This window comes from Grampus griseus (genome assembly GCF_964374135.1).
Source record: "Grampus griseus genome assembly, chromosome: 20".
NCBI lineage: Eukaryota > Metazoa > Chordata > Mammalia > Artiodactyla > Delphinidae > Grampus > Grampus griseus.
Genome location: NC_139014.1, coordinates 38,745,344 through 38,770,874, shown reverse-complemented (window position 1 = coordinate 38,770,874; position 25,531 = coordinate 38,745,344). Strand labels below are relative to the sequence as shown.

The 25,531-nt window shown below is 62.9% G+C and overlaps 1 protein-coding gene across 1 annotated transcript in view; it reads right to left on the bottom strand.

Annotated features, from left to right (window-relative positions):
• MYO15A (myosin XVA) overlaps window positions 1–25,531 on the bottom strand; it is a gene marked incomplete at its 5' end in the record, with an annotated part of 50,267 nt that overhangs the window by 7,987 nt on the left and 16,749 nt on the right. The window contains 44 exons of the mRNA XM_082679442.1: window positions 585–718; window positions 1,442–1,602; window positions 3,312–3,408; window positions 3,747–3,824; window positions 3,990–4,084; window positions 5,176–5,306; window positions 6,555–6,637; window positions 6,868–6,941; window positions 7,174–7,246; window positions 7,680–7,752; window positions 8,006–8,121; window positions 8,617–8,795; window positions 9,185–9,259; window positions 9,352–9,463; window positions 9,924–10,065; window positions 11,170–11,288; window positions 11,377–11,492; window positions 11,778–11,853; window positions 12,292–12,351; window positions 12,527–12,648; window positions 13,681–13,753; window positions 13,893–13,998; window positions 14,324–14,456; window positions 14,548–14,728; window positions 14,886–14,963; window positions 15,036–15,103; window positions 15,303–15,423; window positions 15,924–16,018; window positions 16,130–16,290; window positions 16,501–16,689; window positions 16,886–16,958; window positions 17,225–17,406; window positions 18,748–18,983; window positions 19,409–19,504; window positions 19,923–20,053; window positions 20,131–20,212; window positions 21,014–21,098; window positions 21,608–21,783; window positions 22,106–22,223; window positions 23,232–23,356; window positions 23,492–23,537; window positions 23,654–23,802; window positions 24,392–24,469; window positions 25,141–25,266. Of these exons, the coding sequence (XP_082535568.1) occupies window positions 585–718; window positions 1,442–1,602; window positions 3,312–3,408; window positions 3,747–3,824; window positions 3,990–4,084; window positions 5,176–5,306; window positions 6,555–6,637; window positions 6,868–6,941; window positions 7,174–7,246; window positions 7,680–7,752; window positions 8,006–8,121; window positions 8,617–8,795; window positions 9,185–9,259; window positions 9,352–9,463; window positions 9,924–10,065; window positions 11,170–11,288; window positions 11,377–11,492; window positions 11,778–11,853; window positions 12,292–12,351; window positions 12,527–12,648; window positions 13,681–13,753; window positions 13,893–13,998; window positions 14,324–14,456; window positions 14,548–14,728; window positions 14,886–14,963; window positions 15,036–15,103; window positions 15,303–15,423; window positions 15,924–16,018; window positions 16,130–16,290; window positions 16,501–16,689; window positions 16,886–16,958; window positions 17,225–17,406; window positions 18,748–18,983; window positions 19,409–19,504; window positions 19,923–20,053; window positions 20,131–20,212; window positions 21,014–21,098; window positions 21,608–21,783; window positions 22,106–22,223; window positions 23,232–23,356; window positions 23,492–23,537; window positions 23,654–23,802; window positions 24,392–24,469; window positions 25,141–25,266 (5,024 nt within the window). The remainder of the gene's footprint in view (window positions 1–584; window positions 719–1,441; window positions 1,603–3,311; window positions 3,409–3,746; window positions 3,825–3,989; window positions 4,085–5,175; window positions 5,307–6,554; window positions 6,638–6,867; window positions 6,942–7,173; window positions 7,247–7,679; window positions 7,753–8,005; window positions 8,122–8,616; window positions 8,796–9,184; window positions 9,260–9,351; window positions 9,464–9,923; window positions 10,066–11,169; window positions 11,289–11,376; window positions 11,493–11,777; window positions 11,854–12,291; window positions 12,352–12,526; window positions 12,649–13,680; window positions 13,754–13,892; window positions 13,999–14,323; window positions 14,457–14,547; window positions 14,729–14,885; window positions 14,964–15,035; window positions 15,104–15,302; window positions 15,424–15,923; window positions 16,019–16,129; window positions 16,291–16,500; window positions 16,690–16,885; window positions 16,959–17,224; window positions 17,407–18,747; window positions 18,984–19,408; window positions 19,505–19,922; window positions 20,054–20,130; window positions 20,213–21,013; window positions 21,099–21,607; window positions 21,784–22,105; window positions 22,224–23,231; window positions 23,357–23,491; window positions 23,538–23,653; window positions 23,803–24,391; window positions 24,470–25,140; window positions 25,267–25,531) is intronic.

The window sequence follows — 25,531 nt, the reverse complement described above, 5'->3', positions numbered from 1 at the left end:
TAATTTTATTTTTTTAATTAATTAATGGCTGTGTTGGGTCTTTGTTGCTGTGCACGGGCTTTCTCTAGTCGCAGCGAGCGGAGGCTACTCTTGGTTGTGGTGCGCGGGCTTCTCATTGCGGTGGCTTCTCTTGTTGTGGAGCAGGGCCTCTAGGCGCGTGGGCTTCAGTAGTTGTGGCACACGGGCTCAGTAGTTGTGGCTCGCGGGCTCTGGAGTGCAGGCTCAGCAGTTGTGACGCACAGGCTTAGCTGCTCCGCGGCATGTGGGATCTTCCCGGACCAGGGCTTGAACCCGTGACCCCTGCAGTGGCAGGCGGATTCTTAACCACTGCACCACGAGGGAAATCCCTCCACAAGTTTTTTAAGGAATTCCCTGTCGTCGGAGATTGTAGGTGACACCACGGTGAATGTTTCCATGGCCAGATCTTTCTGCGGGGCCATGTGTATTTCCTGGACCACAGGGTGTGTGTCCCGAAAGCTTTTTGTCACTCCGTTTGCTCTGAGCTATTACTACCAGCTGGAAGTGACCTGGCATGCCCGGAGGTGGGGGCCCAGCTGGACGGGCTGGGCTGGGTGGGTGCTCACGTGCTGGGCAGGTAGAAGTGGTCCCTGGCTCGGTGCTGCAGTGCGGCCAGCTTGGACACCTGCTGCAGCTGCTGCTCGCCGGGCTGGCCGGCCGGTATGCTGCTGAACAGGCCCTTCAGGTAGTCGGGCAGCACCTGCGGGGGACGGGGTGAGGCAGGTGAGGGTCCGCGGGCGGCCAGGCACTGGGCAGGCAACTGGGGAGGCGCAGACACAGACACTGAGTGGTTCCAGCCCCACTCACTTCCGGGGGAGGGTGGCCTGTCACTTCCCTGGGCTTCTGGGAGGAGGGACACATGACGGTGAGCTGGGAGGGCTGTGGCCGGGAAGCCACAGGACCCCGGGAAGCACTGGCACCCGCCTGCAGCATGCAGGACCTGGGGTCCCATTTCCACAAGTCCTCTGGCTGCCGCTGGCTGACCCTCAGGCACAAGAGCCCAGTGGCCGGATTTGGACTCGGAACGGTTGCAGCTGCGGCACCAGCTCCAGAGAAGCACGCGCTCTCTGTCCAAGCACATCCGCAAGTGTCGGCACAAGAGGAAGAACCAGGCTTTGTTAACCCCACGACCCTGACTTAGACGACCAAGTCTCAAAGGGGAGGGGCAGCACCACGAAAATGACAAGGCCAGGCAAAGCCTTTCAGCGAGGGACAGGCCAAGTGCACAGCGCGGGAGGAGGGCCAGAGGAAGGAGGACGGAGAGGCCTCCTGAAGCAGTGCCATTGGGGCGGCCTCGCCGGAGACTCAGAAAAGCAGAGCCCGCAGGGAGCAGACGCCTCGGGGCCCGAATCATGAAGGCCTCAAACGCCAAGGCCCGGGGGAGCCTGGAAAGTTCCAGAGCCTCAGAGCGGCCCGCGCTGACCTGGTTGTAGTGCATGGTCACGTAGAGCTCATTCTCGAACTTGAGCGGCTGATCCCAGAGCACGCGCCGGAACCACAGCGTGTAGCCACCATCCACCTGCTCCATCTCCGAGGCCACGTCCAGGATGTAGGCGCGGCGGCTGAGCGGGCACACGTGCTGGCCTGTGGGGAGCCGGGGGCAGCTGGCTGGGGTACGAGTGGCAAGCCCCCTCCCCGCTCTGGGACACAGCATCCTCAGTAAAGGAGAGCACGTTTATGGGACAGGGTGCCTGTGTTTGTGCAAGTTGTAACCGCAAGCTACAGCCCGCCTAGGTCTAGGGAAGTGCCCTGCGTGGTGCTCCGAGAAAGCCTAGCCCCTTTCCAGAGGAGGGCTGGGGACAAGGAGGGGCACACGAGGCCTCAGGTCAGGAGGGCCAGTGGATGCCTTTCTGCGGAGCTCCTTCAGGGGAGAACCCCCTGCCGGTCTCCTGGGGCGGGTGGGGAGGACGGTGGGGTCTGGCACTGAGCGGGTATCAGCCTGTACGAGAGGCTTAAGTTTTCATTTCCTGAACTGACATTTCTGTTTCCATCCCACACCTTCGGTAAAATTTTACCAAACGGGGGGCGGGGTGGCACGATGATAAAGTCCAGACTCTCGAGGCCAGACAGTCTGGGTTCAAATCCCAACTGTGTGACCTTGGATAAGTCCTTTAATCTCTGCAGCAGGCTGAATAACAGCCTGACTCCAAAGATGTCCCCGTTCTATTCCCCGCCACCTGTGCATATGTACCTTCATGGCAAAGAGGACTTTGAAATGTGATTAAGGATCTTGAGATGGGGAGATTATCGTGGGTACCCAAGTGGACCCAGTGTAGTCTCAAGGGTCCTTAAAGAAGGAGAGATTGGAAGATGCTATGCTGCTGGCTTTGAAGATGAAGGAAGGGGCCGTGAGGCAAGGAATGTGGGCGCCTCTAGAAGCAGAAAAGGCCGGGAAAGAGACTCTTTCCCAGAGTCTCCAGAAGGAGTTAGCCCTGAGGACACTCTGGTTTCAGGACTTCTGATCTTCAAACCATATGATAATAAACCTGTGTTGTTTTAACCCAATGAGTATGTGCTGATTTGTTATGGCGGCAACAGGAGACTAATACAGTCTCCCTGGGCCTCAGTTTTCCCATCTGTAAATGGGAACAATAACCGTCTCATTTCATATGGTTGTGGTGGGGATTAAAGCAGTTTATAGGATGACATGCTCTCAGCAGTGCCTGGGACATAGCCTCTGCTCCATAAATTCAGTTTTTGGGATCATTTTGTTACTGCCTTCCCCTCCCCCTGTGTCTTGGCTGGACTCCGGGCAAGCAGGGCTGAGGATACATGGTTCGGAGCCGAGGCAGCAGCGGGAGAGCTGGTTGGAGGTGGATGGAACTGACAGGCTGGTGGCAGGAAGCAAGGCCACAGCCTACAGCAGGTGGGCTGCAGGGGGAAGGGGTTCAGCTGAACTGAGAAGGGCCAGGTGAGACCAAGGGTGGGGGCCCTTACGGCCACTATTAAGGCGTTAAGAGACAGGTGAAAGTACTTGCACTTGTGGGTCCAGGAGTCGCATCCTATCAAGTCTCATCTTCCCTGAGGGCAGGGCCCACTGAGTGGCCCGAGGGGCAGAGGGAGGCATCAGGGGAGCCCTGTCTTCCAGGAACTCGCGATCTGACGGGCCAGGCAAGGTCACACAGAACGGAGCAGAGAGGGGCAGACGTGGGGCTGTGGGGGCTCGGGGCAGAGAGGTCCCTCTACCTGGGCCTAGGAGCTTCCTGGAGGAAGTGGCATCTGACCTGGGCCTTACAGTGGGGGTGGTGGGCGTGGGCCCAGCATGCCGCACCCTCTGGCCTCTGGCCACTCACCTCGGTTGGTGACAACAAAGATGACGTACTCATCAAAGGCCTCGGGGCGGGTCAGAGCCATCTCAGCACAGATCTCCTCCACCACGTCCAGGGCCACCTGCGGCGAGGGAAGCGTGAGGCTGCACTGGCCTGGCGACCTCTGCCCCCAAGGCCACCCAGACCCCCTGCGCAGAGGCGAGGATCCCCGAGGTCCCTGGGAGCCGGCCGCATGCAGGAAAGGGCACAGCTTTTGGAGTCTGAGAGACTCGGGTTCCGAGTTGGCCTGTCTCTTATTTGCAGTTTGATCCTGAGCTGGAGGTCCCACCTCCCCCAGGCTCAGCCTGCTCCCCTGAGAGAGAAATCCTGCCGAGTGGGGGAGGCTGGGGGGCTCAGCACCCTCGGGGGCCCACCCTGGAGGCTGGGGTCCCTGCCCGACGGAGACATCCCGTCACTTACGGTGCACGTCTTGATCTTGAGATGGCGCTCGAGGCCTCCGGCGAGAAGAAAGAGCTGCCTCTTGGAACTGCGGCCGGCCTGGGGTGAGGAGATTGGGGAGTGGGAAAGGCCGGGCCAGGGCTCTGGGCCAGCTGCTGTCCCCTCCGTGGGGGTCCCCGACAGGGACCGGGCAGGGCCGGCGAGTGCGCGTGACGGGGTCTCTGGGCCGGGCCGTCTCACTCACTTCAACGCCCCAGTGCTCACCAACATGGCCCGAAGCTCCATGCTGCTGGGGAGCTCCAGACGGCCACCGAAGCGCAGCGTTCTCTGCAGGTTCTGCTCACAGGCCTTGGCGATCCCTGCAGAAACGGGAGTCAGGGCCTGGCCCAGGGTGGGCAGGGGAGAAAGGGGCTCCTCTGGCCCCAGCCCTGAGTCCAAGGGGGGGACGGGTAGAAGGGTGGGGCCGTGTGTCTGCTCTCCCTTCAGCGGCTGAGGAGACAGTTGAGAGGGCAGTGATTTACCCAAGGTCAAGAGCCAGAGTGTAAGAGCTGGATCTGAACCCCATCCCACGCAGCGGAGGCCCGCATGCCTTGCTTATCCATGAGCCCCGCAGACAGCTGGTGACTCGGGGCTTGTCCCCCGCAGGCCGTGTGTGGCTAAGATGACGCAGCTGTGTGCAGCATCCCAGTGCAGGAGCCCCCACCATCTGTTTCCCCATCTCTCTGGGCTAAGCAGTGCCCTCGCCCTGCTCTGGGGAGGGGTCAAGAGGGCTGGGCACACTCTGCCACCTTCCCTGGAGCTGAGTCTCTTCACCTCTGAGTCCAGGGAAGTCTGCTGCCTGAGTCAAAGAGGAGTCTTCAGAAACAAAGAGAGTGAGGTCCCCGTCTCCTTCACGGCCGCCGTGGTAACCACAGGGGCCCCGGCCTCTTAGGGGGACCCAGGGGTTGCTCTGGAAGCTAGGCTGGGGCTGAGGCTGAGGAGTGGCCCCTTTCCTCCAAAATCCAAGGAGAAAAGGCCAAGACCCTGCCACCAGCCTTGGCGCCCCTGCCTGAACCCTCTCAAGACCCCTGTTGATCCCCAAAGACCAGAGAAACAGGGCCCTGCCGCCTCCTCCGCCTCCACTCCCACAAGCCACACATCCTCCTCTCCGGGCCTTCACCCCTGCTACTCAGCCTACCTAGAGATCCCTCCCATGTGCTCACGACCCAGAGCAACACTTCCTCTGGGAAGCCTTCCCTGATACGCCATCCTCCCCGCCCCCCTCCCCCCGTTAGATCAGACAACCCATCACATCTGCCCCTGCGGGACCTCCACAAACGTTTGGGGATGGACTGATGTTAGTAAACATTGCCCGGGCACCTGTGAAGGGCCAGGCCCTTCGGCCAGCTGCCCGGCCGGTCCTCACGCAGACAAGCCCTTGGCCCTGACTCCCCACCCGCTGGCCCCTCACCCTGGAAGGGCAGGCCTGGGGTCCGGCCCACGTCTTGGAGGAAGCGAACGAGGTGTGGCTGGAGGACTTCGGAGCAGCTGCGGTAGGCAGCCACGATGTACAGCAGCCTCCAGCCTCGCTGGCAACTGTCCCTGCAAGGACACACATGGGGCTACGCTGCAGGCGGCCGCTGCACTACGGTGCCACGCCAGGAGTCTCTCCCACTCTCAGGCGGCTCATCTTCTGAGGAGGCTCCTCCTCCCTGCCCAGTGAGAGCAGGGCCGGCGGGCCCAGAGCCGTGCAGAAGCTGTGTTCTATTGAGAATCCAGGTGGGAGGTAGGGAAGGCAGAGGACGAGCCCCCCCGCCCCGCCCCCCGGCCAAAAGACAAGCCTTCCCCGGGGGCATCTCTCTGGGTGACGGGAGGGCCGGGGGACCATGTGCAGAGCTGGTGGCAGGTAAGGCTGGGAGGGAGGGGCAGGAGGACGTGCTGAGTGGCTCTGAAATTCCTGGGGGATGAGAGCAAGTGGACGGGAGGGTGGCACACGCTTTGGGTCCCCACTGTGTGCTGGTCGTGTGCGGGACATGGAAGCATACCTTTGTGCTGCCCTGGTGTGAGGGTTTCATTGTGGGGACCTCCAGCGTCTAGGGACAGCACTTGGGCTTCCTTTGGGAAACCACCCACCCCTCCCCGGTCCCTGTGGTTTGGAGATGGGTATCAGAGCCAGGACTGCCCAACTAGAACACCGCAGCCCCCGCCCCCCGCCACGGCGACTGGTTTAGGGATGGGTGTGGGAGCCAGGTCTGGCCAGTTAGAGTTCAGCCTCCCTCTGGCTATGGTGATTGGTTTGGGGACAGGCACATGACCCAGGTCTAGCCAATCAGAGCTCTGTATCGTCCAGCCGTTGTGGTTGGCTCAGGGATGGGCATGGGACCAATAAGACTGCATTTGGGAATTTTTGCTGCAAATATTGGGTCAGTCTTGCTTTCCCTGGGATTGCTGAGCTGGGAAATGTTTCTCTCCAATCTATGGGATATGTTGCTCGGGAATGATATCAACACAGAGGAAAGCAGGGCCAAGCTACGGAGAAGAACTGCTTCCTGATGACACTTGGGTCCAGCTGTGCCTGAGGTCCTACGTCAGACTTTTCAGTTACCTGAACCCTCTTTTGCTTAAACTAGATTTAATTGGGTTTCTGTCACTTGCAACCAAAAACCTGGACTCACACATTATCACCACATTTTCCAGATAAGGAAACTGACGCTCAGAGACAAGAAAGGGCTTGTCCCAGACCAAGCACGCTCTGTCTATGAAGTGAGGGAGAGATAGGGGGAGAGACTCCGGAGGCTGACCTGGCCCCTCCTGGAGCATGGATGCGCTGGGGGAGGGGAAGACACTCACTGCTTGGTGCTGGTGTTGTCTGTGATCTGCTTCACAACTTGGCAGTAACACTCGTCCCGCAAGACCTCATGGTCCCTGCACAGCTGTAGGAGGGCGGGCCAGGTCACAGGTCACACGCCCAGCACACAGGAACAGGGTGGGCACTTGGAGATGGGCCTGGTGCCCCTTCCCCAGGCCCCTCCCCACCAGTGGGATGCATTCCTCTTTGGGCCACATGAGAGCTTCCCTCCCCAAAGTCCTGCTACTCTGTTGATAAATGGGGAAACTGAGCCACGGGGCAGGCAAGGGAGCACCAGCAGTCAGCGGGACTGACCTTCAGGAGGGTGCAAAGCACGTCCAGTTCACTCTGACCCTTCAGCGAGGCGTCCCCCATGAACCGCATCACAGCTGGAGGAAACACCTGTCCCACTCGGGCCACCAGACCCCCAGCTGCCTGCCCCCCTTGGGGACCCTGGGGTTGGACGCCTCCCCGGGAGGCTGTGGCCAGAGGAGGAGGGGGAGGCTCCTCCTCTCTGCAGGGGCCCCACATCTGAGTTGAGGGAAGGGGTGGTGGTGAGCAGGGGTCACAGTGCGGGGTCCCACCTGGCCCAGAGCCCTGGCCGCAGTCCCACCCCCACACCTAGAAACATGTCTGTGGCCATCTTGTTGAGGCTGCTGTCGCTGAGCTCAATGAGGGAGTCCTGGAGCGGGGTCTGTGGGGAGAGGGGCTGGGTCACCAGGAGGCAGGGTCTTGGTGGGAGGGGCTGAGTCATGGGGGCGGGGTCTGTGATGGGAGGGGCTGAATCAGGAGGGGGCGGGGTCTGTGGGGAGAGGGGCTGGGTGACCAGGGGCCAGGGTCTTGATGGGAGGGGCTGGGTCGGGGGGGGCGGGGTCTTGATGGGAAGGGCTGTCATGGGGGCGGGGTCTGTGATGGGAGGACTGGGTCAGGAGGGGGAGGGGGGAGGGCCACGTGGTGCCTCCTCTTACAACAGGAGGGTCCACACCACCAAAAGGCAGCCGGGACGCCACTAGGGAAGACACTGCCCCTGGGAGAAACGCGGGCCCTCGGGGTGCTGAGTGCTTGGGTCCCATTGGGGACAAGGCTGTTTGGCCCACAGGCCTGGGAGGGGGCCTGGGGCTAGACACCTTGGTGAAGCAAAGCATGTCCTCCAAGGTTCTGGATTCCCGACCCTCCTTGGATTTCGGCCTGAGGCCGTCCCTGCAACAGGAAGCGGACACTACTGACCAGTCTTGTCTCCAAGCTTTGGCTACACCCCCTTCCCACCTGGAGTGTGCTTGACTCAGTGTCAGCCCACCGGGCAGCAAGGCTCCGGAAGTGGAGGCTGCAGGCGGGCCTCACACCTCAGGGTTTCTCATCCCCCCCAGAACTGGGGCCTCCCGCTTGGGCGGCTGCAAGAAGCCCCAGAGAGACCCTCCCCGGGGTGGGGATGCGGCGTGGGGCCACCACTCACTGGGGTCTCCTCTGAGGGTCTCGGAAATACTTCTGGGCAAACTCGAGCATCGTGTACGGTGGGAGAGCCAGGCCGTCCTCCCCGCGGTCCGCAGAGCCAGCCCTGACTGGGGGACCCTGCAAGAGGGCCAGCCGCCGCACCCCGCCCAGTCAGAGCGGGCCCAATGCCACCCCCGGCTGACTGTGCCCAGACCCTCTCATGTGGGCCCACTGCCTCCCCAGTGGCCTGGTCCGGCTGACCCTTACCCCTCATTGCTTTCTCTCTCCACCCTGGCAAGCTCTGTGCCACAGGACTGGACCTGCCCCCCTCACCTGGCCCCGCCCCGGCGCAGGTGGACTTCGCCTGCTGGCCGGCCCAGGCTGGTCCTGCCCCATTGGCCTGGTCACAACCCTTCCGCTGACCCCCGCCCACCCGACCCCACTGGCCACGCCTCCAGCCATCTCTGGTCACATCCCAATAGGTCCTACGTCTGGCTGGCTCACTGCTGGCTCAAGCAGGCTGCCGGGCCCCAGGGTGGCCTGCTCTTGGCTGAGCCCCTCCCCTCCCCCTCCACAGTCAGGCGGACCCCCTTGCTGTGTCCGCCCTTCGGCCCAGCCCCGGGCAGCTCTCACCTCCCTCCTGCGGCCCACCTCCCGGGCCGCGGCAGTGGAGGCCACGGCAGCGGCCACGGCGGCAGCGCGGCCCCGGCCCGGCTCTGCAGGCAGCTGCAGAAAGTCGGGGGCAGCTGCAGGCTGCACCAGCTCGGAAGGGAAGCGGCCCACACGCCCATGGATGGTCCCAAATCGCCAACCTAGGGGGCGGGAAGGGCTCTGAGCAGCGGGAGGGTGTCATCTGGGGAGCAGGGGGGCCCAGGGATACAGAGCTTGTGCGGGAGGTGTGTCACGGGGCCATTCACAGAGGACGACACAGCTCTGGGAAGGGAAGGCATTCCCTCAGCGGGAGCTGCAGAGAGCACAACGCAGCGCTTGTGGACCCTCGGGCCACACACATGGAAACGCTAATGTCCACGGAGACCCTTTAGCCAGATATGTGGGCAGAGGCCTGGGCTGCATGGCCGCCTTAGGAGCTGCAGCCAGGCCAGACCCTCTGGGACCCCGGAACCCAGAATCGTGCCTCCGCTGTTTGGGGTGTCTAGGTCTGGCAGCTGTGGCAGCTGAACGGGGGTCCCGGGGTACCTACCGAAGTCAGGACCTCGACGCCGCAGCTCCTCCAGGTACACGACCTTCTTGCCGACCACACAGCCAGCACTGTAGCCTGAGGGCCGGACCTATGTCAGCACCCGCTGGGAAGCGCCTTGCCCCGCCCCCGCCTCCCCCGCCGTGCCCACCCCTCCCCGTGGCGCTGACCCATCCGAGGTGGCTCCAGGGGCTGCAGGTGGATGATGTCACCCTTGTGGAAGGCCAGCAGCGCTGGGTCCTCAGGCAGGAAGTTCCTCACAGCGACCACGTAGTCCGAGTCCTGGGTCAGCCAGGGGCTGGGTGAGGGCTGCAGTCCCATCCCCCTTCTCCCGGAGGCCAGGGGCCACTCCCCTGCCCCTCACACAGGACGTCAGAGCACTGGCCCAGGCCTCACCCCCTCCACCCCTCCCGAAGCCTCCCCACTGAGGCCAGGTGCCGGGCCTGGGGGCTGCCTGGCCTGGAGGGAGCATGGGGGCGGATGCTCCCGCCGCAGTGGGCAGCGGCGAGCAATGCAGTCCTTGCAGGAGGATGAGCACTGCAGCTGCCATGGAGCCCAGAGGCATTAGTAAAGGACTTTGAAGGAGCAGGCAGAGGGGAACGGGCATCCCGGCTGGAAGGCACAGCCCGTGCAAGAGCCTATGGACACAGTTGCTGCCGCACACACGCATCCATGCTTCCCAGGCATGAGCCCCGTTCTGGGCCCTCAGCCCTGCTGGGGGCATCTGTAGGAGGGCCCTGACCTTCTTCAGCTCCAGGATGAAGTCGTCCACCAGGGTCTTGACCTGGTGAGCTCGGGCTGAGAAGAGAATGACCTTCTCGCTGGCCAAGTTGAACTCCAGCATGTTCTGGGAGGGGATGGTCACAAACAGGATATCTGCAAAGCTGAAGGATGGGAAGGTGGCATGAGGGCAGGACCCCGCAGCTAGAGGGATGCCCTCCACCCACCGTCCTGCTCCTTCTGCGCCTGCCGGCCTCCCCTCCCCTCCTGTCTGCAGCTCTATTGTGTTGCCCACACCCTGTGAACCCACAACCTTCCAGCCCTCCCCAAGTTGTGCCTTTTATTTTTTTGCCTCGTGATCCAACCTCCCAGATTTTGCCCACACAAATCTCTCTTTCAGTCCTTGAGCAAACTCTCCAGCTCCTGAAGCAAGGAGCCTGCACCTAACCGGTGAGCGAGGCTCCCCACCACCACCACCACCCCCACCCCCCCCGCGCCGTGCTCTGGTATAAAGGACAAGTGGGCTGCTAGGAGCGAGGAGTCCGAGGACTCAGGAAGGTCTCACGCCGCCGAAGCACCCTTTCCCTTCCGAGCTGCGTCTGCATCTGGCTGTTCACACGGTCGCCCCCGCTGCACGGCGAGCTCTGTGAGGGCCAGGCTGCAGCGTGGCCGGAGATGGGGATGGGGTCGTGGCTCCCAGCTCCCCACTCCTTGGCTGTGGGACCCGAGACAAGCAACACCTCTCTATGAGCCTGTTTCCCTGATTGAAGGGCTTTGGCGCAGAGCCGTGCATATCGTAGGTACAGTCGCCCCTCGGTATCCGAGGGGGACTGGGTCCAGGGCCCTTCGAGGGCACCGAAGCCCACGGATGCTCAAGTCCCTCCTATAAAATGGCCTGATGCTTGCATATAACCTATGCACATCCCGTATACTTTAAACCACCTCCAGGTTATTCTTTTTCTTTTCAGATTACTCCTAACACCTAATTCAATGTAAATGCTGCGTAGATAGTCACAAAAGCAATGTAGACGTTATGTGAATAGCTGCTGGTGAGTGGCAAATTCAAGCTTTGCTTTTTTGGAACTTTCTGAAATTTTTTTCTGAATATTTTCCATCCGCGGTTGGTCGGATCTGTGGATGTGGAGCCTGCGGATATGGAGGGCCAACTGCACTCAGTCAACGGCCGTGAAGCCAGCCGGTGAGGAAGCGCTGGTGCCGGCCCACGTCCAGCGCCCGGCCAGCCCCATTCCCGCCCATCCGCCAGTCACCTGTACGTGCGCAGGACCCGAAGCGGCCCACCGGCCTCGTGGCTGCCCTTGACCATGCGCAGGAGTTTGATGCCCGTGTGGGACACAGCTAGGATCTGCACGCCGGTGCCCACGCTGCCCTGGGGTGGGGACGAGTGGCACGTGAGGCTCTTCCGGCCTCATCCCTGGAGCCCCTGGGCGGGCAGGGGGCAGGCAGGGGGCTCGCACCGTGGCAGGGAAGAGGCGGGAGAAATAGACCTCCCAGCTGTCGCGTGCAATGCTGACCACGGCCCGCTTCACACTCTCCGTCACCAAGGGCCTTTGCGTGTCCAGCTGGTTCTGGGCTAAGGGACACAGGTCGGGTCGGGACTGACCCACGTGGCATGGGGGGAGGCTGACCCTCAGCAAGGAGGTGTCAGTCTGTTGTGTTCCCAGTGTCCATACTGGGAAACTGATGTCCACAGACAGACAGGGACAGCCAAGGCCACAGCCGGTCAGGCAGAGCCCAACCCAGACCTGCGGCCAGGCCGTGGGAGAGGCCAAGAGCAGAGCGGGGAGGGTTGGCGGGGGTGGGGTGTCTAGCTGGCTGCCCCGTCGACCTCCTTCCCTCCCCCTGGCCCCCACGGTACCAAACAGGGCTTTCATCTGGAGCCTCTCCTCCGCAGAGATGCGCAGGCAGGCCTCGGAGAACGTGTCGTGCAGGATCTGTGGGATGAGTGTGACACCGGCGGCCCGTGGGACTCCCCCACCCGGGAGCCCACGCTGGACCGTTTTAGGACGACTGGGAATGTGGCAGGGGTGCCTTTACGCAACAGTGGGGTCATCTGTGTAAATCAGATCCCACTCCCGAGGATGCTCTCCCTTCTCCTCACCTCCACCCTCCCCAAGCCCTAGTTTCCTCATCTGTATGGTGGGGCTTGGGTTGGACCCCAGGCCCCATGCAGCTCAGACCTGCTGTGAGTCTGGTTAGGTGGGACTGTGGGCTCTTCGACCCTGTCTACAGTGGGGGCCTCGGCAGAACAGCTTCCCCTCCTCACTGTAGTCGAGGACCCCAAATCCGAGGAGGAGGATTTGCAGACGGCTAGGCTATGCACCCCCTGCCCTGCTGAGTACACGGGGCATTTAGGGAGGAGAGGCCCTCACCTGGCGGAACAGCAGGTCCAGCTGCACAGGGTGGCTGTAGCTGTCCTTGGGGTAGAACACCTGTGGGAGCAGCGTTTCCGTGAGGACCTTCTGGAGGCCCCTCCCCCGCTGCAGCCCCACTCGCTCTGCACCAGCCGTGCTCTGACCCTGACCCTGGCTCAGCTCCGCCCTGACCCGGTCTCCCGCCCGCCTCGGGCCCCTCTGCCCCCATCCAGCCCCAGCCGGGCTCCAACACCTCTTTGCGCAGGAAGATCTTCCAGGGGGCATGCTGGTAGCCGTAGAAATTGGGGCTGAGGAGGCGGTGCAACCGCGTCTGCACGGGGTCCTCGGCCGGCTCCAGGGACCGTGAGGCCAGCACTGCAGAGGCGGGAGCGGGCTGGGGCAGAGAGGCCTCCTGGCCCGTGGCGTACACACACCTGATCACGCGGGCACACGTGCACACTCACACAGCCCAGCCCTCCTCCCCGCACATGGAGACCCGGCGCCCGCAGGCCCAGCCAGGGGCCGGGGGCCTGGGAGCAGGAGAGACAGGCCGCTGCCTGGAGGCCAGGCCCCGGCAGGTGTGGGCGGAACAGACAGTTCAGAAGGACAGAGCTCTCAGTGCCGGGAGCTGGGGTGGAAATAACACCAGTGACTTAGGAAAGTCTGGGGGCTGGTCTGTGAGGGGCGTTCGGTCTGGGCGGTCGGGCAGACCTCTCTGAGGAGGTGACACTTGAGACCTGAATGTGGAGGAGGTGCTGAGCACGCAAAGATCTTCCTGGAAGAGCATTCTAGGCGGAGGGAACAGCAAAGACAAAGGCCCTGAGGCAGGAGTGAGCTCGGTGTGTGCCAGAAACAGTGAGCAACAGAGTGTCTGAGGGGGGAGCGGGAGGAGATGGGATTGGGAAGGTGGGCAGGTCATGCTGCGTCACGTGGGCCACAGTGAGGAGTCTGGAGTTTATCCCAGGAGCCACTGGAGCGCTGTTGACAGGCGTGACGTGAACCGACTGATCTCTGTTAAGAGGGCTGTGGCTGCCGTGAGGCAGGAGATGCAGAGGTTAGGGCTCCAGCCGGGAGGCCTGGGTTTCTATCCCTGATCTGATACTGTTGAGCTGTGTGATCGTGGGCAAGTCACTTAACCTCTCTGGGCCTGTCTCCCCACCTGTAACATCTAGAGGCACAAATGGTACTGTGTTGAAGGGTCTTAGTGAGGATTTAGTGAAGCCAGAGTGGGCTGGGACTGAAATCAGTGTTAAGTGTTGATGCAATTACACAAACGTCCACACTGTGGGTCCACACGGGCCCAGGGACACGGACACACGTGCCACCGTCACGCAGACCAAGTCTCACCTGTGTTCACACTTGGACACCTGCCCTCGGGCCCCTCCCTCCCTCCCTCCTGGTCCTCACCTGGAGTGGGCCCCACGGATGGCCTTGGTGTGCTGGTCACTGGCTTCACCAGGGCTACGGCCTCTCTGGGGACCTGTCCCTGCCCCAAAGACAGCGCTCAGGGGGGAGCAGCAAGGCCACAGCTTATAGGGGCCAGCTGGTTTCTGAGGCTCCCCCAGAGGCCCCACTTTGTCCTTTGCTCCACCTGGGCCCAGCCAGACCCTGCCCCTCACCTGGGTGCCAGGGGCTGCCGCTGCATGGCTCATCTGCGCCCTCAGGATCATCAGGGCCTCCTCGTGGGGGTCCGGCCGCTTCACGAACACCCTCCCGCCGTCCTTCCTGGTGGGTGGGACACTGAGTCTCCTCTTCCCAGCCACATAACTCTACAATAGGGAACTTTTTCCTCCACCCCCATCACTATAAACGAGAACCCAGAGAGGACCAGAGACGGGTGTGGGGACACACAGCACACCCTAGAGAGTGGTCCTGGCCTCCCTCTGCCCGGGTGGCTCATCTGGACCACCTGTGTGAACACACTCACTCCCTAAAAGTTGCTGGGCGGGGGGGCTGCGAACCCAGCAGATGGGCACATGGGTGGTGGCTGAGCAGGCCCGTGGGGAGGCCGCCGTCCGGATGGCTGGAGGGCTGGGGAGGCCAGGCTGACCTGAAGGCTTCGGGCCGGCCTCCCCGGGGCGGCTGCTGGTGTTGCCTGACGATGTCCTTGATCTGCTGCGTGGGCTGCGGGAAGTGCTCCGAGTTGAGGGTCGAGGACCGGACCAGCTCTAGGCTGGGCGAAGCTGCGGCAGGGGCACGGGGGCACAGGTGAGAGTGCCCTCCCAGCCCCGCCCTGGGAAGTGGGAGGCCCCCCGGCCGGGAGAGCACACTCACTGGATTCTGGAGGCGCCCGGTCCTGAGCTAGAATGGGGACGGCCACGGGCTTGGTGGGGGGCCTCGGGGCCTTGACCAGAGGAGCGGGAGCCACAGGCTTTGGAGCGCAGCGCAAGAGCACGGGCTTGGCCGGGAGTCCGGTGCCTACGAACTTCGGCCGGGCCTCTGGCGCTATGGGTTTCTGTGGAGAGCAGGGTGTGGGGTGGACTTCCCGGGACACATCAGTCTGCTCTCAGGGACCCCACATCTGCCCAAGAGGGGTTGAGGGGGCTCCTGGCTCAGAGAGGTGCAGCGATGCCCCAGGGCACCACAGCACTCACCTGGGGAACCAGACTCACCTCTGGGGGCGATGGCCTTGGGCTGGGACTCAGGGGCTGCTGCTGGAGCGCCATGGCCTGCAGGGTCATCTCCCGGGCCTGGGGAGAGTAGCGGTGGTGAGCGGGCAGGCCCAGGCTCCGCCCCCCGCAGCCCCCAAGCCCGGCACTCACCAGCAGCACAGCCTGCTTGCGGATGAAGGCCTGCTGCAGGGCCAACGTGGAGGCGTCCAGGCCTGGAACTGCAGGGGGGCCGTGTCAGGGGACGTGGATCCAGAGGCTTGGGAGATGGGGGGGATTCCCTACTGTGCCTGCCCCTCCTCCGCCGGCTCAACCTCTCCCCACGGCCGAGGCTGCCTCTGTTCTAGGGCCAGAGCAGCCCTGAGAACCGAGGGGCTCCACCCTGCCCGACCCTGGAACCGACCGGGGGCAGCCACTGACTTAGCTTTGGCCTTGGCTCTGGAGGTCTCCGGGGGCCGCCTTTGCTGCTGCTACCGCCATCTCCACCAGTCTGGCCTCCCCCTTTCATGCGGTAGGCAATGGCTGTTGGCTTCTCCAGGTCCTGGGAGCGGGGGCAGGTGGCTCAAGTGACTGCCCCAGCGCCGTACTCCCCAGCTTCCAAGGCAACAGGCACCTGACACCGCCACCGCCTGTGTCCTGGGGGCCTCCCACCGGCCAGCATCTGCTGTGTGCCCGCCCTCTGCCCACACGGCACCCCGGTCAGGCCTCCGGCAACCTTGCGAGCCCCAACCCACCCCTTTCACAGGGGAGCAAACTGAGGCTCAAAGGGGCTGCGCCCTGTTCAGGGCTTCACGTTATGCCTTGGAGGGGCTCCTGGGAGTTCCCAGAGTGAGCAAGGGTGCCCGGGGGCCCGCTCCCAGTGTGTCCCGGACCCCCAGCTGTGGGTCCTTCCGAGCACCTCTAGCTGTAAGGACACCCTCATCCTTTGCTTGACCCCCAGCAGAGCTCCAGAGAGGACACGCCACCCCAGACCCTGGCTGAGAGAGCCTCCTGTGTGCACACGCCGTGCTGGGGTCTGCAAACGCCCTGCTGCGTCCCTACCGCATCCCCGTAGGACAGCACGGGGTCGAAGAGGCTATCCAGGTAGCAGTCCAGTCCTTTGTGGGCCACAGCGGGCTCCCCAAGGCTGTCCGAGTCTGGCGGGGTTGGGGGACACAAAAGTCAAGTCCTTTTCTCCTGCTGATGACCACGCCCGGCTCCCAGGCTCCCCCCCCCCCCACCAGAGACAGCAGCCACTGCTGGTCGACCTTGGTGGGTCGCTGTCCCTCTCTGGGCCTCAGTCTCCCCATTTGTACCGTCCTCGTTGTGGCTGCAGTACCCATCGGAGTTGGCCACGACGGGCACGTGCCCCAGGGGCTGGGGCCTAGCGGGCGCGTCCTCGTCCGAGTCCCAGCTGTTTCCAAACACCCTGTGGGGATGGAGAACACACAGCAGCTGACCCCCCAGAGACCCAGAGCCCTCCCAGAACCCCCGTTCTCTCCTGTGCCCTGGAACTGGCTGACTCTCTCCCTTTAAAGGCAGGGCCCTTTGGCGAGCCTCGAAGCTTAAGTTCAGAACGCAGTCCCCCACCGCCAGCATCCAGGAGGGGGAGCCTTGTGCTAGGAGAGGCCATCTCTACCTGGGACCTCCCCTGCCAGCCGTGGGCCCCTCTGCACCCACGATGAAGTAGGCTTTCTGTCGCGGGAACTCCCTGAGTAGCTCGAGGTCCGACACCAGGTCCAACACGTAGTCGTGGCCGGCCAGCTCTGCCCACTGGACCCCCTTCTTCCTAGCCACCGTCCAGCCCCGCCAGCCGTCGGTCAGCCCCCTGGAGACAGCACGCGAAGGGCTGGGAGTAAGGGACAGAGCCGAGAGGTACCACCGGGGGAGACCCTGGGATGGGAGCCAGACACCACTCATGGCCGGAGTGGACCCTCCGGGGCTGGGGGCCTGGCCTCTCGTCCCTCCCTTCCTCCTTCCGAGGTGCACAGGGGTGCACTGGGTGGGGCATTCCAGGAGCCCACCTGTGCCTCAGAATGTCTCCAGCCACCTCTTCCCCCGTACTCCAGGAGTGCACCGGGCAGGAGAACTGGTCACCTGGGCGGCAGCGGGTGCAGGGCTCAGCCCGGAGCGTCTGCGGGCCAGTCCTGCGGCTCCCGTGCTCTCATCCTGGACCCTGAATTTGCATCTCACGGCCCTGGCTCCCCTCCCCGCTTCCAGGTCCAGCCGCCATGCGCCCACACACACTGACCTCTCTCCAGGGCTACATCCCGCAGGCCCCTCCCCAGCGCCTCCTAAGCCCAGGCTACTGGCGCCTGCTGACTCCGGCTGCCCCTCCGTGGGGCAGGGAGAGGGCAGCTCACCGTTGAAGCAGCCCACGTCCAGCGCCATTCCGGCCTTCTCCTGGGTTGCTTTCCACTCGAGCTGGGTCAGAGGGAAGGTGCGGGCAGCGCCAGAGCCCTGCTGTTGAGCCTGGCCCATGGCCTGCATGAGGCGATGTTGACACACAGCCTGGAAGCCATTCCGCCCATAGTCAGACACAAACCTGATGGGTAGGAGTTGGCGCGAGGTGAGGAGGGATCTGAGGCTGGCCGGCAGTGGGGGAAGGCCCCGAGCCTAGTCGGGGGGCCCAGGCCGGCCCAGAGCTCTGAGAGTGGTCTACAAATGATCTCGGGCAGCCCGGAGTTCCTGGGCTAAGCGGAAAGCGCCCAGGCCAGAGGTCCAAGGACGGCCAAAGCGGTTCCAGGTTGGCCCACCTAAGCTCGTTGGAGCAAAATGTCACTGCCAGGGTCGGGGCTGCAGGGGGTGTGGGCAAAGACCTGGCCTCTGGGCACTCCCTCTGTTCCCTCACCAGGCCACCCCGGGCGGTCATCGGCCCTCTCTGAGCCTGCTTCCAAGTTCAGAGACGGCCGTGAGGGTTCAACCTGACCCAGGACCAACCAGCCTGATCCCTGGCAGTGGCGGGCACTCCTTGTGCCGGGCTCCCTGCCCCCTCCCCACCGCTGGCAGCCTGGCCAGGAGCACCAGAGGAGCAGGCAGACAGCGGCTGCCAGAGGGAAGCTAGAGCCGTGCCCACGGGAAGCCCAGCAGGCAGGTAGTGGCCCTGCCCCCGGCACAGATTCCCAGGGCCGGCCAAGGGAGCTGCCCCTACTGCACACGGCTCTGGGGAGCTCTGCACGCTCTGTAGTTCACAGTTACCCTGTGAGGTGGGTCCTGTTACCATCCCCAATTTCCAGATAAGGAAAGAGGCTCAGAGACGGGCAGTGACTTGGCCCCGGTCACACAGCAGCTAAGTGTCAGAACTACGATGCTGCCCAGGGCCTGCCTGAGCTCCTTCCCTTGCAAATCATTCATATGACCCAGCACAGTGACAGCAACATCACCATCAGCTCATCAAGACCAGGATGCTGACAACGGCCACACGCACGCAGCAGGCTACACTTACCGTGGGCCTGGGTCTGTTCTAAGCACTTCACACGTGTTTGCACATTTAATTCTCACACAGCCTACTACGTAGGTACTCTTATCAGCCCCGTTTTATAGGAGAGGAAACAGGCTCAGAGAGATTAAGTAACTTGCCCAAGGTCACACAGGTCATACGCGGCTGAGCTGGGATTTGAACACAGATTGTCGGAGTCTATACTCCTAACCATACCGCTACACCCCGCCCCCCAAGATGTGAGAGGTCAGCGCCTCTCTTCCAAATTCCCCGCACCCTGGGCTGGCTACCTCCAAGTTCCAGAAGCCCTGTATCCCGCCTCACCCAACTTCCGCCCTCTGCAGTGAAGCCCCGGGCCAGCCCCCAAGCCTGAGCTTCCAAGGACCGAGCCTCCCTCCTGGCCCAGCCTGACCCGGCGTCCGCCCCGGGCCCCCCAGCTCCACTCACTTGAGCAGGTACTTGTCGAGGCGCGGGGAAGGCGCGAAGCCGCTGAGGCAGGCGGCCAGCAGGAGCCAGCCCCGCTCAGCGTTGTGGGCACTGGGGTTCCGCCACACCTGGTTGGCCAGCTGCGCCAGGATCTCATCCCGCAGCTCGGGCACCGCCAGCCCTTTCTGCACGATGTAGTTCCCGAAGACGTGGTCCTGGGCTCCGTGCAGCTGGGGGTCGCCCATGAAACGCAGGATCTGGCCACAAACAGACTCTCCTGGGCTTCTCGGAGGGCTGTTCCCGCCAGGTCCCCACCCCCACCCCACATCCCTCTCGTGTCCTTCCCATGTCCCCCTGCCCATATGAAAGTCCCCCATGTTACAGTGTAATAGCCATACCCTGGGCCAGGTGACCCAGCCTTTGGGAAAAAATCAAGATTCTCCTGCTCACGAACCTTCTATAGCCCCAGCCCCTCCCCGCACCCCCGGCTTCCAGGAGGCCCCTCACCTCCTGCACATTCCACGCCCCAGAAGGTACTTTCTAACATGCATATCCGACCACATCCCTCCCAGGCTCATGGCTTGGGCTAGTAGAGGGTCCAGGAGGGCAGGGCGAGGGGCCTCGCCGTCTGGCCTCGGGGACAGGGGCTATGAATTCGAAGGTGGTCTAGGCAGACCCGTACCAGCTTGAAGATGCCCACGGCCTCTGCATGATGCTCCGCCGGCAGCCGTGTGAGGGGCGTCCTCAGGGGCGCTGCCAGCATCCCGAAGGCAGGTTCCTGGGGGCACAGGGCAGGAACGTGGGCACAGAGCTGGGACAGACGGACGCGTTTGGGGCACAGCAGCCCGGGAAACGCAGGTCCCCAGTGTGCAGACGGGTAACCGGCTTGCAGAGGGGCAGACACCAGCATCTCGGTGACAGAGCCCCCACGAGGCCCCCTCGGGGCAGGAAATGAGGAGCAGGGACGATGCGCTATGGATCCACCGCTCGTTACGTTTCTGAAATGTTTCCAAGCAGCCACCTCCCGAGCCCCCGAGGGCCCTCCACCGCTATCCAGGGCCCCCGGAGACCCCGGCCTCCTCATGACACAGACCCAGCAACTGAAAGGCTCATACCTGATCCCACCGCGGGTGGCCAGGAGCCAGCCCCAGGCTGAGGACAGTGCCAGCTCTAACTGGGCCTCTGCCAGCCCTTACCTTGAAGTGGCACCGGACAAACTTGGCCATGGGGTAGTTGTTGATATCCAGGGGCAGCGTGACCCGGGGCTCAGCCTGAAGCCGGGGAGTCCGCACGGGGGCCACCCGGGGCATCTGGCCCGGCCTGAGGCCTGTGGACAGAGGAGGCCATGAGGGGCCTGGTCCCCTCGCGCACCCGCTCCCACCACACCGCCTGGCGCCGATGTACCTGCCACTGCTCGCAAGAGCCCAGCCAGCTCCCCCGGGACCTCCAGGTGCCCCACAGCCACCACCTGTCGCTTGCTCAGCTCCTGGGGGGACGGCACAGGGTGAGGAAACAGGCCTGCTGCTCCCCCACCTGCCGGCCTCCCTTCCTGTCCCCTGCGGCCACCCGGACCCCGCACCCACCTCCTGCCCCCGTAGCCGCACCTCCGCCACCCAGAGCCTCCACTCCGCCCTCGGCTGCAGGAGAGCAGATGGTCAGGGTGGGCAGCGGCGGGCAGAGGCGACGGCCCCAGGCCCACCTCACAGATGGGGGGCAGAGGTGCGGCCAGAGAAACGGGGTGTGGGAAAAGACAGCGAGAGAGACACAGGCCGAAGGCACAGAGTGACACTTTGGGAAGGAGAGACGCACAGGATTTCTGGGAAGTCCTGGAGAGACGTGTGACAGGGCCCCTCCCCGGCGCCCACAGAACCTCCAGTAAAGGCGCAGCTCCTCGGGGCTTTGGGGTTATGTCTGTCTGTCTGGCAGTGGGTTATACAACGATAAGCCGAGACTGGCACGAAGGTGAGAGCACCACCAGAGCCGGTGCTGTTCAGGTCGCCAGATTCTAATCAGGCCCGGTTACTGGGGCCCCTGCTGTGAGCCCCGCACTAGCCACACCCTTCCCATGCAGCCTCTCTTTCAACTCCCTGCACATCCCCAAGGGGTGGGTGGGGAGATCGCGGCTACTGAGGGCCCAGCGGGGATTCAAACCCAAGCCCGCCCCGGCCAAGTCTCCGCCTGGGGGCCAAGTGCTTCCTCCCCGTTCCTGCTGCCCCACCCCCACCCCCGGAGCCCGACGGGGCAGGCCGGGCTCCTGGGAGGAGGGCGAGGGGCAGGCCTGCAGCACCTTGAGGTGACGCTGGTGGCTTGTACATGTGTGCACCAGGGCCCGGAACTTCACCAGACGCCTCCTCATCTGCTGATACCGCTGCCTGGGGGTGCGGAGGAAAGAAGGGTCTGGGTAGGGGGGTTTCGGGGCAGGGGTCATGAGTGACCTAGGGGCAGAGATGCCCACACCCGCCTTGCTTGGGTATCAGTGCCCACATTTCACTCCGGGGCCCTCTGCACAAAGGGAAACAATCTCGGAGAGGGCCAGTGACCTGGCCAAGGTCACACGACAACCTGAGTGGCAAGACCTGGATTAAACCGTCTGGACCATGTACCTCCAATCAGGTTGTAGTCCCAGGGTATGGGACATGCCGGGGAGGGGGGGGCCCTCTTGGCTGGAGGGATTCCCACCCACCAGTCACAAGGACCAGGGGGTGGGAGGGAAGGACATCCAAAAGCATAGACACAGAGAGTCTGATCACCCTTCCTGCAGAGGCCCTACTCTCAGCTTGCATGCCTCCAGGAACAGGGAGCTCACTACCCAAGTTCAGGCTCGGCCTTCCCAGAGCCTGGCCGTTGGACTCCAGGGAGTCCTGCCCTCTCTGGGCCACACCTGGCCAGGTAGCCACGGGCCCGGCTCTGCAGCAAGATGATCTTGCGGCGCAGGGAGCGGAAACGCCGCTGAATGAAGAAGCCGCGGAGGCAGCGCTGCAGCGTGAGGGCTGCCCGGTTCAGGACGTGCTCCCGCATGCCCTCCAGCAGCTGGTGCAGGTGCTCCTTCAGGAACAGCTGAGGGCAGGAGGCAAGGACTGAGGCAGGGGAAGGCCACGTGACTGCCTGGAGGCCCCTCCCTCTCCAGAAGTCCATGGAGGCAGACAGACAAGGCAGCCCTGGAGTAGGCTGGAGGATGTGCTGGGTCCGGAGAGGCGGGGGAAGGCGGGCTGGTGAATTAGGCAGTGGGGACGGCCGGGAAAAGTCCGGAAGCAGGATAAGCATCCATTTTCCAGCTCGACTGGATGGCCTCTGGGACAGTAGCCTGCAGCCTGAGTGTTTCTGAGCCCACAGGCTCCAGCCGTGGGGCACCCAGGGGCTGAGTGCCGGTAGGACTCACCTTGCTGATGCCGACGCGGTACATGTTTGGCGTGACCGTGCACAGGCGGCTCAGCACGGACACACACATGTCCCCAGTGGCTGGCAGGTTGCGCTGGAGGGACACTAGACAGCGGTACCTGCAGGGCCCAAACCCAGCGTGGGTCTATGGGACCCACCCGGTCAGCCCCCGTCTCCCGGAAGCCCGAGTCCCAGCAGTGCCTCTACTCATTGTGTCTTCTAACCAGAAAAGGGCTTTCTGTCCTCAAGACTCTGCTGAGGTGGCGCAGTGGTTAAGAATCCACCTGCCAATACAGGGGACATGGGTTCGATCCCTGGTCCGGGAAGATCCCACGTGCCGCGGAGCAACTAAGTCCATGCGCCACAACTACTGAAACCCGCGCACCTAAAGCCCGTGCTCCGCACCACAATGAGAAGTCTGTGCTCTGCAACGAAGGGTAGCCCCGCTCGCCGTATCTAGAGAAAGCCCACGCACAGCAATGAAGACCCAACACAGCCAAAGATAAATAAATAAATAAATAAATAAATAAATAAAATTAAATAGAATAAAAGAGGCCTTAAAAGTAAGCTCAGGGCTTCCCTGGTGGTGCAGTGGTTGAGAGTCCGCCTGCCGATGCAGGGGACACGGGTTTGTGCCCTGGTCCAGGAAGATCCCACATGCCACAGAGCAGGTGGGCCCATGAACGATGGCCGCTGAGCCTGCGCGTCCGGAGCCTGTGCTCCGCAGCGGGAAAGGCCACAACAGTGAGAGGCCCGCGTACCGCAAAAAAAAAAAAAGTAAACTCAAAAATTATAAAAATAAAAAAAAAAAAATACTGAGCAACCCTAAAACTGTAATAAATTGTTTCAGTAGAATAAGGCGATTTACTGCCATCTGCTGGAAACTTATCAAAATAACTATTAAAATTACTACTCTTTAGAATCCACACACACAGAATAAAGCTATGAAAAAATACAAAACAGTAAATACATGTTCCACATAACAGCTGGCATGTGCTGGTCTCGTGTACTGCATAATCTGAGCAACACTGCGTGGCAAGCCCTATTCATCCTGGGTTGCGTAATCCTAGGGCCACGGTGGGCTGGGAAGGGGTCTCTGGAGCTCAGAACCACCCTGACCGAGGTACCTGTCGATGAACGCCTGGAAGGGCAGCCGCACCGGAAAGCCCTCCTTGCGGATCCGCACAGTCTCCAGCACCCCCGAATAGCGTAGCTGGGCCATCACCACATCTGGCTCAAAGAGGCCTGGCTCCTGGGGGAAGGCTCAGATAGGGAGCCTGCACATCGGCCCAACAGATGGAGGGCCAGAGAGGCAAAGCCACTCACCCAAGGTCACACAGCATGGGGAGAGGACTTGGCTCCCCCAGGGACCTCAACCATCACATACCTTCTTGTGGTTGGGCTTCAGGCACCTGACGAACAAGGGGTTACACCTGGGCAGGGGCGGGAGGAGGGCAGTGTGAGGCCCCAGAGAAGGAGGGTGCTTACCCCTGAGGGTCACAGGGTGGGTCAGAGGTGAGGCTGGGTGCCGCGCCCCTGCCACGCCCACCTCTCCATCTTTTCCACCAGATCCAGGAGCGACTGCTGGAACTTAGCGGCCACCGTGTGCGCCTTGTAGAGCCGGGTGACGGAGCTGCTCTTGCCCAGGCGCTGAGGGGCAGCCTGCGGGGCATGGCTGGAGAAGAGGTGTGCCACCACCTGGGCCAGTCAGCAGTCAAGGCACGGGAGACGGGAGACAGGGATGGGGAGAGACCCAGAGGCAGAAATGAGAGAGAGAGAGAGAGAGAGAGAGAGAGAGAGCGCGCGAGCAAGAGAGAGAGAGAGAGAGAGAGAGAGAGAGCAAGAAAGAGAGAGAGAGAGAGAGAGACAGGGAAAGAACAAAAGGCATCAGTCTCTGCACCAGAGGGGTCAGAAAAGTGACCCGCTAGCCCCCCGTCCTCTCTGTGAGGCCGTGTCCTCCCAGCTGGCATACCTCTCAAGCGAGGGTGCTCAGCGCCTTCCAAGGGGCCCGCCCGTGGCTGGGGAACACACGGGCACTGACTCCGTGCCTGGCCCCGAGGTGGCCTGTTACAGACCTGGCCGTGAACTCTGGCAATGTCCTCAGGGGGAGGGTGCCCGTTCAACAGAGGGGGAAGTGGAGGTCGAGATGGTGTGGGGATGGAAGAACCGCTCAGGGAGGGACGGGGTGGGGTGAGCCAGAGGCAGGACCAGGCTGGGAGAGGGGCCTAACGGTGGGCTGCGTGCTCTGGCTGCGGGGGGCTGGGGTGGCGAGGTGAGGCCCGCTCACCCGTGTCCGGCTCCGCACAAACAGGTCCAGCACATCCTGGCGCACCTGGTCATGGTTCTTGTCCAGGAACTTGTGCACCTGGAAAGGGGGAGGGGCGGGGCAGCTCGGGCTGGACCCCACTCCCACCCCATGCGGCCCCGGGGTGTGTCAGCCTGCCTTCTCCCCTCCTCCCCCCTCCTCCTGATGGTGGGTCAGGGGCTCACAGCCCCGGGTGACCCTGGCCCTGCCCCTCCAGGCCTCGGCCTCCCTGTCTATCCTAGGAGGGACGGGCCCCTCCCCCTGCTCTGGTCCCCTCCCCTCCTGCTCCACTAGCCTCTCCACCCCCAGGGCACGGGCAATAGCCACAGCTTCACGTGACCAGTCCACGTCTTGGCCCCATCCTCAGTGAGGACACTGCCCTGTGCCCATTCTACGGATGAGGAAAACGAGGCCCAGCGGGGACAGAGGCTCAAAATCCTGGCCTGAGACGGCTCCAGGGCAGGAATGAGCAGAAGTGACAGTGGTGACAGTGACCGCTGCTGGGGGCTCCTTCTCATCACACCCACCCTGGCCCTGGACTTCTCTCACTTGCCCCGTGAGACGGGCACTATTATCATCCCCACTTTCCAGAGAAGGAAGCTGAGGCTCAGAGAGGTAAAGTGACTTGGCCAAGGTCACACAGCTGAGGATCAGCAGGGCTGAAACGGGAACAGGTGCCAGTGCCTCCAGCGGCGGGGAAGGGCGCTGGAGGCCACGGGTCTGGGTCTCACCTGGTAGGTGACTCTGCCCGCGTAGTGCTTGATGGTGAACTCGGGCAGCGGCATCTTGGGTCTGGAGTAGAGCGGGTTGGCGCCGTGGTGGTAGTGGCACTTCTGCAGAAACGTGTGGTCTGTGGCCTGGGGGCAGGCGGCGGTCAGCGGGTGGACAGGGGCCCGGCATCCCATTCCTCACCTAGTGGCAAATTCTCCAGCCCCGACTGATCCCCAGCGAGCACCGGGGAGGGGGAACAAGTCCCCTCTGCCCCCGGCTGCCCACTGCTCGGGCTGGGGCGGCCTAAGTGGACCCTGAAGACGGGTGTGCTCCCAGCTGCCCCCCATCCAGCTCAGCTGTCTCTGCACGCTCTAGTCCCCCTGCCCAGAGCACCCATCCCACCCTTGTGTT